Source organism: Acanthochromis polyacanthus, chromosome 23 (genome assembly GCF_021347895.1).
Source record: "Acanthochromis polyacanthus isolate Apoly-LR-REF ecotype Palm Island chromosome 23, KAUST_Apoly_ChrSc, whole genome shotgun sequence".
Lineage (NCBI taxonomy): Eukaryota > Metazoa > Chordata > Actinopteri > Pomacentridae > Acanthochromis > Acanthochromis polyacanthus.
Genome location: NC_067135.1, coordinates 12,569,485 through 12,588,116, shown reverse-complemented (window position 1 = coordinate 12,588,116; position 18,632 = coordinate 12,569,485). Strand labels below are relative to the sequence as shown.

Here is an 18,632-nt window from a genome sequence, read left to right as displayed (position 1 = left end):
CTGTGGTGTATCCTGGGAAACTCCGGACGTGATAAAAATACTACTGCTACTTTATTCCAAAACTCAAGAGGCAAGAAAAATATCTGGCTCCTAAATCCCAAGTATTGAATTTATTGCCTTTAAAAGAGCTAAAACAAGAACAACTTAGATTTTTTTAATCACTTTCTAGTCCTACTGACCCCAAATTGAAATAATAGGCAGGCTTCATCAGGATTCTCCAAATAAAAACTGTGTGATTTTTATGTTCTTAACCGTACAGAAGTGGAATTAGTTGCATCCATTTGCCTTTCTTGAAATGGTTTCAACACAAACACAAATGCACAGCTGCAGAACATGTGACCATAGAGCAGCGTTCCACTTTTAAATGTAGATTTATGTTGCTACTATTCCTAAACACTCCCACTGTGTAGCTGTGGATGACCTGCTCACTGCGCCCCCTGCTGCTTTAAAGCTGCACTTCAGTTCATGCGCAAACGTCAGTTCAACTGAATGCACAGCTGGAGATTGAACTGAAGCGTGACTTCATTTTCATCTCAGTTTCAGCCTTATTTTATTGGAAGAACTGCACAAAACAAACGTCCATACTCTTCTGTCTTTCACTGTTTGTTTGTTATCGCCCTTGAATTTAGTTTCGCTTTCATTTGCAGCAAAAACATCGACAAAGTGGACAAAAAATATGGTAGATCTACAGCAAAGCATTCTTATTCATAACGTTACACCGACTGACTTAGTTGTTTAAATATTATTTCAATGTTCATCCACAAATAAACGCGTGAAATAAAGTTTCTTATCAGCTGATCCCGACGTCCAGTGAAAATAAACATACTGTTAAAATAAAATGCGGACTGTAATGTCTTGATTCGATGATATAAATATCTATCTGTACATATGATTATAACATTTAGCAGATTATCTTCATACCTGTTGTGGGTTTCTGAAAGTCTCCAGGGGACGTTAAAAACAGTCAAAGTCCATTAAAAAGGGGAGGAGCAGCTGCTTCCTGAGTTTATGGTTTGCAGGTGAAACCAGCAGATTGGTCCATTCTGGAGGATAGTTTACTCTGTAATATAAGCAGGCCTGCATGTAGAGACAGATATCAAAGTAATATCCAAAATTACAGAAGATAAACTCACTGGTACAATATAAATATATAACATGTTGAAGTATGCACACAAACACACACGACTGCAGCTCTTTTATGATAAACACTGAACTTTAGTTTCATTCAGTCTCTTTGCTCCTCAGGATTACATTCAACTGTCAGCACCTGAAGAAGAAGAAGAAGAAGAAGAAGAAGAAGAAGTAGAAGAAGAAATTGGAGACCAAATTAACTTGCTGAGAAATGAAAAAACAAACAAACAACAAAAAACAAACAAAAACCATACCTTTTGGGGTCATTATCTCTGAGTTTCTTATCCCTGTCTTCAGTAAAAATCTTTTCACTGTGAAAATACTCGATCCCTGACAGCAGGTGGCAGAGTTCAATTAAATTCAATTCAGTATCTTCTATTGTTGTTGCAATCTGTGCAATGAAATTAAGTGCAATCTTAAGAGAAACAGTGTTAAAAAATAAAAAGATAATAAATATCACACAATATAAAATATACACTTAAAAACACACATTTCAGACACACCCAAACAGACATGTATATTCTACAAATATTGCACAATCCCCAATAGGACAGTTGTATTTGCATGTTCGTGATTGTTTCAGAGCAGTCTGGAGATGAAGAATCTCCAGGCACACTGACCAGGCGAAACACCCCACACCCAACAGGCCCCTTCAGGTCTGCCTCATCCTCAGGCTGCTCTGTTATGGCAGTAAATCAGCTTGACAGTGCTACAGATAGCTGTTTGAAAAGCAACCTTCCTTCATCTCTGAGTTGAAGCAGCTTCTGCTAAAACGACAGACATCTGCAACTTCATTACACCCAGACAAAAATTCAATAAACGATTCCAGACCACTGTGCAGTAACTTCTTAAGAAAGTTGGGCATTAAACTTTAATTTGCACTCTTATCTTATTCTAAATCTTTTATTTATTCTGCTTTTTAAATCATGTACAATTATTTAATGCACATACACGTGTATGCATTTTAAGATAGTGTTCATTTTAGCATTTTCTAATGTTTTGTCATTTTATTTTTGTTTATATCTAACACAGTAATACCCTTTGGGGTGAATAAATTTCTATCTAATCATATTTAAAGACATGAGATACACTGCATTAAGTGTTCCTGTTTTTGTAACTGACGTGTGCTGAACTTCAACAGGAATATAAGACGAATACTGTCTACTGCTATTTTCTTTGCATTTCTCACTAAATTAACTTACTTTAAAATAAAATAGAAAAAAATTGAGGAGCAAAGAGACTAAATGAAACTAAAGTTCAGTGTTTATCATAAAAGAGCTGCAGTCGTGTGCGTTTGTGTGCATAACATGTTATATACATATTTATATTGTACCAGTGGGTTTATCTTCTGTAATTTTGTGATTACTTTAATATTTGTCTCTACATGCAGGCCCGCTTATATTACAGAGTAAACTATCCTCCAGAATGAACCAATCTGATGGTTTCACCTGCAAACTGTAAACTCAGGAAGCAGCTGCTCCTCCCCTTTTTATGGACTTTGGCTGTTTTTAACTTCCCCTGGAGACTTTCAGAAACCCACAACAGGTATGAAGATAATCTGCTAAATGTTATAATCATATGTACAGATAGATATTTATATTATCGAATCAAGACATTACAGTCCGCATTTTATTTTAACAGTATGTTTATTTTCACTGGACGTTGGGATCAGCTGATAAGAAACTTTATTTCACGCGCTAATATGTGGATGAACATAGAAATAATATTTAAACAACTAAGTCAGTCGGTGTAACGTTATGAATAAGAATGCTTGGCTGTAGATCTACCATATTTTTTGTCCACATTGTCGATGTTTTTGCTGCAAATGAAAGCGAAACTAAATTCAAGGGCGATAACAAACAGTGAAGGGCAAAGAGTATGGACGTTTGTTTTGTGCAGTTATTCTCATTAAATAAGGCTGAAACTGAGATGAAAATGAAGTCACGCTTCAGTTCAATCTCCACCTGTGCGTGCAGTTGAACTGACCATGAACTGAAGTGCAGCTTTAAAGCAGCAGGGGGCGCAGTGAGCAGGTCATCCACAGCTACACAGTGGGAGTGACAGGAATAGTCACAGCATAAATGTACATTTAAAAGTGGAACGCTGCTCTTTTGTCACATGTTCTGCAACTGTGCATTTGTGTTTGTATAGCAAAGCTTTTTACATGTTTCTCCTTTTTATTTGAACTATTTAAAAAAGACAATCTTTTGTGAAATGAATCCAACCCATTCCACTTCTGGATATGTAGCCATGAATAGTATGGGGGGTGGATTAATCCTACAGTTTTTAAATGAATCCTTGTGAAGCCGCTGCCTATTATTTAAATTTGAGGTCAGTTAGGCAGCTATGAGATAAAAATCCAACTTGTTCCTCTTACGAAATCTCCTAAAGGCAATAAATTCATTAATAGGGATTTCACAGGGATAGTGTTGTTTAAGTAGTAAGAGTAGTACTGATCGTGTTTGTAGAGCAGATAAATATTCAACAGATTTAAGCAGATTATACAGCAAACAAAGGAAAAAATATGTCTCCTGATTGTTGTCTTGTGTGGATTTTTTTCAGTCCTGGTGGTGCACACAAACTAACCCCAAATACTACAATGATACAGACAGCTTCAGATAGATGGTGAAGCAGGCAGATGATTGTTTATGGTATAAAAATATACAAGATTTTTTAAAAAAATCAATAAAACAGAAAACAAAGGGCTTTTGTGGAAAATGTATTGTGGATTACCTGTTGTATTTGGTTGCTCAAGCAGGTTGGAGACTTTTGCTGCTACAGACAGTTCATGTTGTCAAGCAGAGAGCATTGTGGGAATTTAGCTAGCAGTGGGCACCATGACAAAGACTTCTGTGACGAGTAATGGATAACAGCCGGAGTTCATGTGTTAAAGACAAGTTAAGGGTGACTAGAACAACATTTGTAAGTTAATGACTTAACACAACTATATAGACATAAATAATGTCCACATCACTTAATTTGTGACCGACATTAATCAATTATTTTAGTTGATGATTAATTGAGAAAGTTATTCAAATTTTGTTTCCCTGCTGCCTATTCTTTCAAGACTTGAAATGTTCACAAGGACAGGACAACTTAAGCTTTTTTTAAGATGGTAAGAAAAGTTTCAGGGTCTCCAGGGCCCCACATGCATTTAGGTGAAACACATTAAATGTGCTTTCTTTCATTTTTCCATTTATATCAGGCTTTCTTGCTGTTATGTTTCCATTTGCAGATCTCCAAGATGGCTTATGGGAAACTAAGACAGTCTGCTGCATCCAGCATTCTGGTTTTCTACATTGCTGTCATCCTCACACAGATGTACTCATGTAGAGGTAAATTAAACACTTTCATGTGGTTTATGTTTACATGTGGAATTAACCTGGTAATGCTGCAGATACAGTGTGGCATCCAAGTGCAACAGTATGACTGTTTTAAATGTGTATTTGGTCTTTGCTGTGGAAATTACAAACTAAAACCTCTTTCCTGTCAGGTGAGTCGCAGGTGATTGGTCCACTGCATCCAATAGTGGCACTGATTGGTGAGGACATTATTCTGCCGTGCTACCTGAAGCCTGTCCTGAATGCTTTTGCCATGACTGTGGAGTGGGCGAGGCCTGATCTGAACCCGAGATTTGTCCTGGTGTGGCGTGGCGCAGAATTAGCATTAAAAAAAATGTACTTTACAGCAATAGAACATCAGTGTTCACTGATGAACTGAAGCACGGAAATATTTCACTGAAACTCTCCTCAGTGAAACTTTCTGATCAGGGAACTTACAGATGCTTCGTTGTAGAGCTGGGTAGAGACTCTCGTATTCAGCTTGTTGTTGGTAAGTGAAAATAATGTGATGAGATTAATTTTATTTGAAATGAATGTTTTTATGAGAACGATTGTGATCCTTACTCGGTGCAGCGTCTATGAAAAGTATTCACCCACTTCACAGTTTCCCTTTTTATTGCTTTTTAACACTGAATCATGCTTGATTTTTAACAGAACTTGCATAAAAAAATACAAAATAATTTAATTTCAAAGACAAAACTGATTTCTACAAAGTTCTATCAATTAATAAAAAAAATTTAAATACCGCACATACAACTGCATCATTCTTCACCCTCTTTAAAATGACTCATCTAATTTGACTCAGCCATTTGGTGTTTTCAAAGTCACACAGTTTAAACTGAAATAAAGATCAGAGAGTGTACTGAATGTTTCTCAGTGATGGTAGTATAAAGACATCTGTATCTGGAAAGGCCAATCACTGGTGAATCAGTACTTCTGGATATAATTACACTTCAAATACAAAAGAAAACTCCGAATAATTCAGTGAAAATGTTACTGGAAAGAATGAGTCAATGGATGGATACTAAAATATTCTAGGTCGCTGAATATCCCGTGTAGTACAGTTGAACACATCAATAAGAAACAGAAGGACTGTCAGATGTTTAAATTTGTCTGAAGCAGGTCATCCCCAGAAACTGACCAAGTCACCGAGCAACAATGAGAGGAGTGAGGAAGGCCACCAAGACACACATGACTCCTCTGAAGGAGTTACAAGCTACAATGGTTGAGATGGCAGAGACTCTAAATACAACAACTGTTGTATTTTCTTTACCAGTTAAAACTTTAATGGGAGAGTGACAAAGAGAAAGACGCTGTTGAAAAAAACTCATTAACTCTTGACTAAAGTTTACCAGAAGACATGTGGAAGACTCTGAAGTCAACTGGAAGAAAGGTCTTTGGTCTTATGAGACCAAAATTAAATTTTCTGGCCATCAAACTGTTCAGTATGTTTGGTGGACGACAAACACTGAATATTATCACAAACACACCATCCCCACCATGAAGCACGGCGGTGGCAGCATCATGATGCAGCAGTTAACACTGTGTGTTATACAGATTTAATATTTCACATCAAGGCCAAGCTATCAACACTTTTTATCCTGACTGTGATGTTCTTTTTGAACATCTGGATAAAAAGGAGATCAAAGTGTTCCATTAAAGCTGGATGAGCTCCCACACACCTGATGTACCAGACAGGGCTGTCACTAATGTAACCTGTGATAAAGTTCTGTGTTTAGGAAAGACAGAAGTTGTCCAGGAATGCATAAAACCACTTTTCAGAGCTTCTTGTCTCCCATCATCAGGTGCTGCTTCCTCACTGGTGAACATATCAGAGATCAGCAGAAACAGCAGTGCAGTGGAGTTGGAGTGTGAGTCTGCAGGCTGGTATCCAGAGCCTGAGGTGTTGTGGCTGGACGGTGAAGGAAACCTCCTCTCTGCTGGACCTACAGAGACAGTCAGAGGTCCTGATGGCCTCTATGCTGTCAGCAGCAGAGTGACTGTGGAGAAGAGACACAGCAACAAGTTGACCTGCAGAGTCCAGCAGAACAACATCAAGCAGAGCAGAGAGACATGGATTCATGTTCCAGGTAGATGAAGACAATCATTATCACTTTTATATCGTTTCACAACTGTGTTTGCATCTTACATGAATTAACTTCTTTGATGCACTTTGTCATTTCAGATTATGTCTTCACTAACCTGCCTTGTCCCAGCTCTAGTTCCAGTTTATCTAGTTCCAGTTTAGTTGCTGCCACCATCGGTTTGATTGTTGGTATCATGCTAACTCTTGGAGTCGTCGTCTGTGTGTGGAAATGGAGACAAATCAAACTGAGTAAGTTCAGGAGAGCCATCGTATATAAAATCAAGCAAATCTGAAAAAAGTTCCCACCTGACCCCAAAGTTTTACCTTCATGTTATGAATATATTCAGAGTTACAGGCTCTTGAAGCACATCGAGTTGGGTCCAGACGTTGAGCTTTTTAATTTTTCGATCATTTCTGAGGCTCAAAACTTCAACAGATAGAGGAAATTTTCAGGGCTGAGAAATCTATCTGAGTTCTGTTATTGATGCAACAAATCAATTTTACATCCACACCAAATATCCTTCTGTATGATTCTACGTACCTGAAGGCTGTTTTCCACAATTCAGTACAGAGTAAGTCTGGAAGTAAAGACAATAGTCTGAGCCTGAATCTACACATGTTCAGGTTTTCTTAAATCCTGCCAAAAGTCTTTTTATAACATCTCTACTGTGCTTTTGCAACTCTTTCCTCTTTATTTCTCTTCACACATTTGCAAGAAAATAACACAGAACGAGCACAAAAAAGTCAAAAACTGTTTCTTGTTTGTGCACACAGAGAAGATGCAGCACCAGAAGACGAACAGCTCTGGAGGAAATGGTGCTTTAACAGAGTCTCTGATTGAAAGAAAGGCAGCAGAAAATGTGGACAGAAATCCCTCGAGTGAAAGAACAGGATCTAACATTCAGATAGAAGATGAAACACACCGGAGTCAAACTAATAATCATCTGACCCAAACACAAGAAGAAACAGAGAAACAGTCTGCAGCTGTAAGAGAAAACACAAGCAGTGTGATGGATGAAGAAAGACAACAAGAGCAGCTGACAGAAGTAAGAAATATGGAAAATAATCTGCAGGCAGAAGAAGGAGAGAAGAATCTGCAGGAGGTTCAGTCTAATCTGAACAAAGAGATGGAAAAATTGAAGTCAAAGCTACAGCCTAAAGAAAGAAAGGAGAGAGAATGTGAAAGACTAGCTACTAGACTGATGGTAAACAAGACAAAACAAGAGGAGCAGATAAAAGATCTCAAAAAACAGCTGGAAGATGTGGAGAGAAAACTTCAGTTAAAGAAGGAAAAGGAAGAAACACAGACAGAAGAAGATGAGAAAGATCTGGAGAGGAAGAAAGAAGAACTTCAGAAACATCTAGATAGACTAGAGAAGGCTCTGGAAAAATCTATTAAAGAAGCGGATGTTATGATACAGAGGAAAATGAAAGCAGCTAAAGAAAAGGAGGAGATAATTAATAGATTGGAGATGAACAGGAGTGAAAATCAGAGCGAGTCCGATGAAGATCTTTGATGAAACTCAAGTTAAGATGGATGGAAACAGGGTTGATTGTTGTGAACAGGGTTTTTCTTGACTGATTTTACGTCACTCAAATAGAAAAGTTGAATTACTTTTTTTTTTACATTATTCTTATAACAATTTTAACTTACAAATCTTAAATCTTTAATTTAATTACAAAGCCAGTGAAAAGTTACAGAAAAAATATATTTAAGAAATTGGACGACAGAATCAGAGTGTCAGAGGATGATTTTAATGAAGTGACGATGATGAAACTCAAACTAAGATGAAGGGAAACGACTGATTTTGGTGACAGATTTTGTGTCAAGCCATTTTTTTTTTTTTTTTACATTCTTGGTTAAATCTTTTTATTTACTGCACTGTGGGGAAAAAATGTCAAAAGTGTGAAAATGTGGGAGCAACGTTGGAAGAAAAACTGTCAAAAACTGTCTGTAAAATAATGTTAGTTTTATTTTTGCATATTTAAATACAATGGAACTGTGATTTTATAGTTACAGTACACATTGTGAGAGATCAAATCACTATCTGAACAAATATTGATTTTTGTTGTGGTCGTTGGTTCCAGTTTTGGTCTTTTTTCCCCATGAAGATTTCTTTGTGTTTTAGAAGAGTATTTCTGCTGGTATTAGTTAGTACTTTGTCTGATCACGTTTTTGTAGCATTTTTAATAAGCTGACAACAAAAAAAACATACAGAATGCTACAATAAGCCTGATTTATTGGCATTTTAATCACTGAGCTGCTGTTTTTTTTCCACATTAAAGTTCATTGTTGACCCTGGAATTCAACCAGTCCAGTAGCTTTGCTGAGTTTCTGTATATTATTAAAATTATATTATTGTTTATTTAGTTTTTAGAAGCCAACAGGTAATATTTTATTCAAATATCTATTTGAAGAATCTAAAGTGTCTTCCTTGTGAATACCCACCTTTCATTAAAAAAAAGAATCATCCTCCACTACAGTTGTGTCACAGCTTGAAGATGCAGATTTAACACAAGAGGTAATGTAACAAGATTTTAAAATACAACACAAATGATTGTGTCAGAACTAGTTTTTTCTTCTACCTCACATTTATCTGCTGTCCCTGAATCCTGAAATGTTAGAGTGGCTCAGTCTGAATTTGCTGATCTGCCAGGTTTTGTTTGTCTGTGAAATAATTTAAAGAACCTACAAAGCATCATTTCATTACCATCTCATTGATGGCTTTTTCTATTTTTTTTCATTGTCTTATTATTGTACGGCCTTTGTCATGATCTGTGAGCTTCTTTCCATCTGTTCCTTAAATCATTTCCCAGCATCGTTGACAGCAGAGGGCAGAGTTCTTCTTGGTAAACTTCAGCACATGTCAGCGACAGTTACAAAGACAGGGACAGTTCAAGATCGCCTCATTTACGTCATGTTTCAAGATAAGACAGAACCTTATTAAACCCAAAGGAATTTCTTTGTGCTAGGTATCACTCAGAAAACTATATGACATAACATGCTAAAATGCTTGTGGAAAAGCAAAATATGTCATTAAAAAACAAATTAAGGAAGCTGAAATAAGACACGAATAGAAGAGTAGGAAGCAATGCTGGTGAGGAGTCACACAAAACATGATACCATGACTGATTTTGCTCAAACAATTAGGAAAAGTAATATTGGAAAAGACATTGATTGACTTGCAGCTTCGTCGTGGAGATGGGAAACAAATCAGGAATGTGTCCAACAGTCATTTCTGACTGGCGACCATCAGGGGCGATTCTAGGATCAGAGGTTTAGGGGTGCTGAGCACCCAGAGGTGCCCAGCCAGGCAAGATAAATTTCTTCATTGTTTTGTACGTTTTAATGCAGTTTCACTTCCACATATGTGAAAGAAAAGCATAACACTTTTTGAAAAGGTCTGTGACTAAACCATCCAATCTGATAAAGTTTATTTAAATGCAGAATCACCGCAAAGGAGGAATGCACTGGAATCTTAAAAGAAACATATCGTAGTCCTAATTTCTGGGACAAGACGACTCATTTAGATACAGCAGCTCCTCAACATACACATAAACAGCATGTATGTTTCTGAAGTAAACCAGCCTCCTATACCAAGCACCAAAAAAACAAAAACAAAAAAAAAGGACCTAGGACTTATTTTTTGACTTTTATTTGAAATGTGATGCACAGCATTTCTTTCCCTGGTCTGCACGCTCTCATCTCCCAGAGTCTCTCCTTGTTCTCTTCCTTTTATAGTGAAATTAAACAAATAGGAAAAACAAATAGATAATTAGGAAAATGTAATGAAGATGTTCTGTTTAGAATGAAGTCCACTGATATCTGTTAAGTGTGCTTCTGGGAAGCATTTAATGTGGGGAGAACACATAACCTCCATGACATATATGAAAAATTATATTGTGAAAGGATGTTTTTCTTTGTCATCTTAACAGTTACTGTTTTGCTTGCCACTATTCTCTGTTTGTTTTCTTACCTGGTTCTTCCTGACTTTGCACTCTCTCCTCTCCTTCCCCTTTTTCATCTCTCCCTCTTTGGACTGACAATCATACACAAATAGATTGTATTCAGCTAGAGGAAAAATTATATAAATATGAAAAAATACCAATAAGAATACAAATAAATAACGTCCTCTCTCTCTCTCTCTCTTTGTAATGTCAATCTAAAGGCAAATAACCAAACAATGCGTTTTATATCTGATAACAGATATAAACACTGATACATTGATCCAACTTACAACATTACTCTTGATAGATAAACCATTTCATCTTACACTCTTACCTGAACCTGGCTCTTTTCTTCGAAAAAACAATCTTATGTCCATGATGAGGCTGTCTGTCTGCACAGACACACACAATAGGAGTTATATTGTTAATGGGCATCCGGTCAGTTAGCTAGTCAGTAGCACCTTGGCTTTAATATTAATTCATGCACTGACACAACAGCGAGCTTCTCAGTCCAATTCAAACACACACTGACCACCTGTAACGTTTGCTAGCTAGAAAAAACGTAAGCTAACTCCTACCTAACAACATAAACAGTAACCTTTGATTAAATGCAGCAAAAATGAGGACTGGTAACGATAATAATGTGTTGGTACTGAGTGGTAGAAGTTCAAACCAGGTACTCTCACCACTACGGCACATTACCTTCTGTGGGGCAGCGCTTAGCTCTGCAGGTAGAGGCTCAGTTGGGAAAGTTGAGCAGGATCAAACCATTTTGAGGCAAGATGGGGGAGGGGGGTGCTGTATTTTTGTTGCTAGGAATGGTTTTCATGCTGGAGTTTTGCTCTTCTGCCAAATTTCTGTAGACTGGGAGTTACCTTGTTAGCCCATATTTTGAAATAATCACAGATATTCATGGTGCATCTAATAAAATCATCTCCTGAACATTTTTTAAATTCATGGACCCCCATATCATCCCACTCCCACCTCTGTGCTCCACTGTCATTACTATGCATTTACTGTGGTAGTCCTCGCCATATTCACACCAGAAATACTGGACTTCAACTGAGCTAAACAAATGTATCCTGATCTCATCTGAACAACGAATGTGCTCCAACATTTATCAGGCTTCTTTTCTTTTTCTTTTTAATGTTGTAGCAAAGTGGTATCTTGTTGTTTTATACAGAATAGCATGCAAAGCTTTTTTTGTGGGATATATATGTGTGTCTGTTCCAGCATATATCTGCTTCTTTTGTCTCTTTTTGATATAAAGCACACAAATAAATTTCAGTTCAATCATACGGGTAGATATAAAAACTTGTGTGGATGAATGTATGACCCAGTACCTCTACTTCCTTCACTTTTTCAACATGACTCAGATAAATTTGTTAATATTATCCAGTCAATCTCGATGGTATTTCATTGCTGCAGGTCATTTCTGAGGAACTTTAGTGTCATTTCTGAGTAGTTCCAGCTCCTTGTCTATTTCAATAAAAGTGCTGCTGTTGTTGATTATCAAATAAACAGAATGGATCCTTTAAAACAGATTCTTTACTTGTTCTAAATATGATTTCTAAGTAAAGTTTGACTCAGTTACTCAGCCACCTTGATGTTCCATTGCTATGTTGTATTTCATACAAACAGAAGTAAATGAATTAAAAAGGGAAGTTGAAGAAAAGTTTGCTTAAGTTATCTTCCTAACTGTGCTGCATTATTTTCACTGTGTCACTGTTTCTGGGAGATGTTTTCCATAATGCTGAGCCACTTTTGGAGGCCGTTCTCTGCCTGTTTTATGCCCCACAAAGAATAAATGTAAACTCTAGCCTGGCCTCTGTCCACCTTCATTATCTTCCCTGATCCTCTTGATCTGAGTGGACACTCTCTTTACAGATTTGCATTATCTTGGATTTTAACTGGGTTCTTTGGGTCAGTCTTTTATATTGCAGACTGGCCCGCAGCCATTCTGCCTCAGGCTTGGTCTTTGCATTGTGCAACAACCAACCTCCACCTGGTTGATTTGTGAATAAACACATCTGCATGTAGTTCATTTGTTTTAAATCAATGTTTTGGAGAGCAACATCTCCTCACGGGGTGTCTTTAAGAGTTACCCCATACATATGAAAAATGTAACATAATTTAGGGATAGTCTTGAGATGATAGAAAATGTACAGTTACGTGATAACCTTTGTTTTGTAAGAGAGGGAACTTACTCTCCAGTCCTTTTCCGTCTGCTCTGAGGCATGTTTCAATCAAACTACGCCAGTTTAGATGCTGTATTCACCTTATTCAGCTCCGCCCATTTTCCAACGGGCGGGACTTCCTGTTTTGAGTAGCACTTCCGGTAACTCGATCATGCCGGTGTTTACAACTGAGAGAGTGATGTGGGAAGAAACGGAAACCTCTTTAAAAAACAGAAATGGATCAAGTCTGCCGCATCCGCGACTTATTACAGAGTGGGAGGATGACATGAAAAAGTGGCCACAAGTCATGTATGGCGATATTTTTAACTATTTCGTGTTGTCTCTTGGTGTTGAACGCTCGGCTATGAGGAATTATAAGAGCACTGAAGCCTATCAATATTTGCACAGTGGTAAAGTCGGCGCTGTTCTGTTACATCAAGAACGGGAATATACGTTTCTTAAAGCTAATGTCAGCCCGAGTCAGGCTAGTACCTCCACACACATGGCGTGGGTGTTGGTGACAGCTGATGGAGTGGTGGAGACCACAGGATGCTCCTGTATCGCTGGGTTGGGACGGTCCTGCTGTCACGCTGCTGCGATATTATGGAAGGTAAGTTGATTTGAATAAAACTTTATTTGATTCATGTATATATGATGTGGTTGTGCAAACGGAGGTTGTTATTGTCATTTCTGAAACAGCTCCTGCAGTTTACTGTGTTGGTAGTGTCTACGGATATGGGTCCGTATCCGTAGCCCACAGGCTACGGGTACGGCACTTTCCATTTGCCAGACAGATATGGACCCGTACGCGAGTCTCGCGAGTCAAGAAGCTGCTAACCACTGCAAACTGTTGAAAGGTAAGCAAAGGTTAAGGTTAGGGTTAGTGTTAGGGTCAGGTTTAGGGTCCGTACCTGTCGTACCGATGCTACGGGTCCGTACAGCTAGCGTCTACCGGGAGTCACGTGACCAGATCTCGCGTATCTGATTGGCAAATGGCAAGTGCCGTATCCATAGTCCACAGGCTACGGGTACGGGTCCGTACCTCCAGCAACAACCTACTGTGTTATTAGCCCTGTCACAAGCTAATGCTAATTCCCTGGAGCAACAAAAAACTGATTCCGACCAAACCGCAGTCATAACAACGTTTCAAAATAGCAGAGAGTATCTTTTTACCTCACTGATGGCATAGCTAGGTCTTTAGTGGAAACTGAACTTTGGTAGAATCGCTGTAGCTGCGCTGACAGTGACCGATGCGAGCTGTATGTTTACATAGCCATGAGCTGGTCCGCAGCATTCAGATCTAATCTTTCCGTGCTCTAAACAATTCTGAGAGAGAGAAAGCTTCATCTTTCCCCAGTTGTTGTGGCACCCACGGACAGCGCAATTGATGCCAAACATGTTAAAATCGCTTGAAAGAACAGTTAAAAGTAGCTGCAGTAGCGAGAGGACTCGATGTTGTTGTAGTGTGTCGTGGTTTCTCTCTGATGTCCGTGATGTGCAGGTGAAGGAGAAATGTCCGTGACACTGACTTGCTTAATAATAAGTTTATTATAAGGAAGAACAGCATCGATCAGACAGAGAAACTGTCTGGGAGGATCCGGCCAAAGGGATCTCTCCGAACAGTATACGGAGGTCACTTTTATATGTTTTAAACAAGTGGAACCATTGTCACAACATGTGATTTGTATCAGAAGACCAAAAAACAAGCGCCTCATTGATAAACCCTGTGGCAAAATCCATAGGATAATTCCCTTGACACAGGAACTACTAATACAACACTGAGTTCTTTCAACAAGAAGATACACTCCATTCTGACATATAGCACATGCCTAGCAACACCAACATCACTTGTCTCAAGTCATGAGAATCACATGTCTTACAGCACATCTGGTCAGATACTACAAGTGCGAAGACGGTCAACCGGAAGTCAATCTCAAAAATGGCGCCGCCCTGCCTCACTTCCTGAATAAGGTGAATAGGTCAACTGTGAGGCGTGGCCAGTCAACCGGTGTGTCTTAAAAAGATATCCACATACCCTGGCAATCGGGGGGGGGTCATTCCCCCTACGAATTAAATATGAAGCGGAGTGGAGAGATAGTCTCTGCACTCGGAAAGCAAAGGTTAAAATGTAAATTATGTTAACACCAAACATTTTTAAAATATCTTTAGGTACACCCCCTGTCAAAAGTTTTAGGACACTTTCTCATTCAAATAAAGCAGAACCTGTCCTACAACTTTTGACAGGGGGTGTATCTACCAAATTTGGTACACATATGCAGCACATCAGGCTGAACAAAAAAGTCAGTGACAGCCACATTCTAAACCCAACAGGAAGTGAGCTATTTTACATTGAATGTCAGATTTTGCCCATTTTTCATTTTTTTCTAGAGCGAACTCCCCCTCGGGGGAAACTCCAATTCACCTTATATTCGGCCAGTACATACAGGAGGCCTTAATGATCCAAAGTTATTAAAATCTTTTTCCAAAGTCAAAGGGCGTGTCCGTGGCGGCCTCTGGAATTTTGATCCTTCGCCATGAAATTTCAAATGCTGTGTAAATGCCCTGAACATGCTCTAATCTGCCTGAAACTTTACATGTATGATCAGAGTCCTGCCCTGATCACATCCACATGATGAAATATACCCCCTGTCAAAAGTTGTAGGACAGGTTTTACTTTATTTGAATGAGACAGTGTCCTAAAACTTTTGACAGGGTGTGTACTTTACCTTTAAGAAGAATATTCTGGGAACTAAAAGAACTTTGTAGGTGGGAACAATCAGAGACAAGTTTGATTTAATACTTGAAATTTTTAATGTTGCAGACAAGAAAGGAGAGTCGTGCTAAAAGCTTTCTTTTCGCTCCACATTCACTGTTTTTAAAGGCACCAGGCCTCAGAGATGATCCACTTTCTGTTTGTGTAACTTGTCGCTCTGTTCCTTCGGTTGCATTACAGCAGTAGACAAAATATAAAGCTTTAAAGAGATATAAAGAGCCTTTGCTTTCGAAATGATACAGATTACACAAAGAAGTAAGATCATGTCAACACAGTCAGCGTTTGTGTTTTTATTGGTACTTCATGTCCAGGAGTCATCGGATTCTCTTGGCGCAGACAGACGGACGACGATACGAACACTGCAAGTCGTCCCAGCACTTGGTGTCTGTGAAAACAGAAAATAGTAAAACCAAAATCTGAAACTGTGTACACAACATTATAAAGCCTGTGGCGGTGAAATAATGTGCTTTGATTTACTTCCAAAATTCATCTGGATGCAGTGCTGTGGGGCTAGATGGTTGTTCGGCTCTCCAGGACACCAGCTGGTGTAGCGGAAAGGTGTTCCATCACTCCAGAAGAAAACGTTCTCCTGGAAGACAGAATTCAACAGATTAGGAATTCAAAATCTTTATGAAATGTTTAAGAATCATTGTGTAAAGATAAAGTGAGTACCTGCTGAGCATCTGAGCCTCCAATCCAGGTTTTTCTGTACGAATAGGTGGCGTCTCTTATCACCCTCTGAAGCTTGAGGTGCTCCCTATAGTCATGCACTGATGCCAGGTTTCCACCAAGAGCCTGACAGTTTTTCTACAGGGAAAGAGTGAAATGTAGCAATAGCAGGACTCTCAGTAAATATATGCAAAATAGCCCAATAAACTGAGCATTTACCTCAGCTTGAGCCCAAGTCATTGGTGTTGGAATGTAGCGAAAACATCGTCCGTTGAACGCAGACCATCCACCAGAACAATACACCGACCTCTTGACCAGATGGCTCTCAGCTGAGGAGAAATGCAGTTTACAGGAAGCTGACATATAGAGTCTTTCAATTCAGCAAAATGCAAATTAATTACAGCGACAAGTTGTCAGGAGGTAGTCGTTCATTTCAGTCACAAAGTGGCGGCAACATTTGTAGATATGTGCAATGAAATTTTATCTGGAAGACCCACTGTAAATATCAACAAAAACTTAGAATGTCCCCTTCAAATTGTATTACATTATCGTAAAAATAAAAAGATTAAATACCTACCTAGTTGATTGTTTTCGACTGCTGCTTCTTGAACATCTGCTAAAACATTACACAGCAGTTAGTTCATCTCTTGTGGATGTATTCAGGTAGCTAACGCTGTACCAAATACTCACCAGCAGCTCTGGTCAGAGTCGTCACGGCACAAAGCAGCAAACACACGGACAGAGTCTTCATGATGAGATGATGCAGATTGTTGCCTTCAGTCAGGAGAAGCAGATATGTCAGTGAAACTTACATTTGATGAAATGAAAACTACCGAAGACGATGGGAGTTTGTTGCAGACCTGCTGTAGGATGATCTTCTCTTCTTCCTCCTCAGCCTTCCAAACCAAAGACCACCTCATAAATACAGTTCCTTATCTCTTCATCACCCACAAATGAGGAACTGAGAAAGAAAGACACGTAGAAATACGTGCAAATATCTATTTTCCAAAGGTTAAATGATGGAGAGGACTGTGTTAAAACTGATATTTTTACGGTATATATTTATAAAATGCTAAACACTGCACAGTCAAGAAATTTAAATATGATGTGTGCTGGTTGGTGTGTTTAAAATCAGATTTATTATTATGAGTTAGATTTAAAAAGCAGCTTGCATTTGAACTTCAAGTCAGTATTTAGTAGATGCACCTTTTGCGACAGTTACAGCACAGAGCCTTTGTGGATAAGTCAGGTTTGCACATCTGGACACTGCATTTTTAAGGCATCTTTTTAAAAATGATTTGATTTTATACAAATTCTCAGTTGGATTGAGGTCTGGACTGTGACTCAGCAACTCCAGAACATTCACCTTCTTGTCTTTATACCATTCTGTACAGCTTTGGCTATTTTTATCGACAAATCGTCTTGCTGAAAAATACATCTTTTCCCAAGTCTCAGTTCTCTTACACACTGCATCAGGTTTTCCTCCACGGTTTCTCTGTTTTTTTGCTGCATTCAATTACCCTCGACTTTACAAACCTCCCAGGGTCTGCTGCTGAGAAGCATTACCAAATCCTGATGGTATCACCACCGTGCTTCACATCATGATGATGCCACTGCCGTGCTTCACAGTGAGGACAGTGTGTTTGTGATGATGTGCAGTGTTTGGTTCCTGCCAAACGTTCCAGCTAATCTGAAGGACAACAGCCTCTATTTTGGCCGTATGTTCTTCCAGTTGATCTCAGAGTCTCCCACATGCCTCCTGGCCAACTCTAGTCGAGGTTTAATATGAGCTGTTTTCAACATTGTCTTACTCTTTGACTCTTTTGACCGGTGAAGAACAGGCAACTTCATGTTTTATATTTGTAACTAAAGGGTATCACTTTATAGAAATCTGTTTTCACGTTGACATGCAAGAGTAATTTTTGCAAATTATTGTCAAAAAAGCCTAATTAAATTGACAGTTATGGAAAACTTCCAAGGGGTGAAAACTTTATTTAGTCACTTCTTGTTAATATTTTTCTGTGTTTTGTTTTAAAGATATTGCTACAGTACATTATTTTCATCTGACTCTTTGGTTGCTTGAGTTGCATAGCTGTGCACATAGGATGATGTTTGTTTGATGTGATGCTCATTTGTTGGACTGTGGTGTTGTGGAAGCCAGAAGTCTTTGTGGGGCTTTGCAGACATCAGTCAGCTTTACTTCACCACCAAAAGACTCATTTCAGCTTCTTCTGGACTATAAAGTCCCTGTTCTTGCAATGAACAATAATTTTGACTTCTTATTTTGGAATTATTCTGAAAGATTTGTTCAGCTCATCTCTGGAGAGAAAAACCAGCTACTCTCTCAGTGTATATTACATTCAGAAACAGTGTCAAAGAACCGACTTGAGTAACTGCAAACTCCTCCTTAAAAGGAAATGTTGTGTTTGAAGGACCCTTTTCAGCTTTGCGAATAAGTGTGAATAAGAGGAAGCAATAAAATTATCAGATGCAGAAGAAGCCACAAA

At 38.6% G+C, this 18,632-nt stretch overlaps 2 protein-coding genes and 1 long non-coding RNA gene across 3 annotated transcripts; 1 reads left to right on the top strand and 2 right to left on the bottom strand.

Annotated features, from left to right (window-relative positions):
• Window positions 1-4,375: 4,375 nt before the first annotated feature.
• Window positions 4,376-8,868, top strand: LOC110972293 (uncharacterized). Its single transcript, XM_051944216.1, has 5 exons — window positions 4,376-4,466; window positions 4,750-4,962; window positions 6,278-6,562; window positions 6,658-6,807; window positions 7,333-8,868. Exons 1-5 carry the CDS (start codon window positions 4,376-4,378, stop codon window positions 8,073-8,075), a joined length of 1,482 nt encoding a protein of 493 aa, XP_051800176.1. The 3' UTR covers window positions 8,076-8,868.
• Window positions 8,869-10,198: 1,330 nt separating this feature from the next.
• On the bottom strand, window positions 10,199-11,249 carry LOC127532310 (uncharacterized). Its single transcript, XR_007939687.1, has 4 exons — window positions 11,209-11,249; window positions 10,841-10,898; window positions 10,536-10,630; window positions 10,199-10,291 (listed from the first exon to the last, which is right to left on the bottom strand). It is a non-coding gene; the product is annotated as an uncharacterized LOC127532310 (long non-coding RNA).
• A 4,186-nt stretch (window positions 11,250-15,435) lies between these two features.
• On the bottom strand, window positions 15,436-17,081 carry LOC127532309 (type-2 ice-structuring protein-like). Its single transcript, XM_051943808.1, has 6 exons — window positions 16,816-17,081; window positions 16,703-16,738; window positions 16,345-16,454; window positions 16,129-16,263; window positions 15,934-16,045; window positions 15,436-15,841 (listed from the first exon to the last, which is right to left on the bottom strand). The coding sequence occupies exons 1-6, from the start codon at window positions 16,874-16,876 to the stop codon at window positions 15,771-15,773; spliced, it is 525 nt and encodes a 174-aa protein (XP_051799768.1). The 5' UTR covers window positions 16,877-17,081; the 3' UTR covers window positions 15,436-15,770.
• Window positions 17,082-18,632: the final 1,551 nt, after the last annotated feature.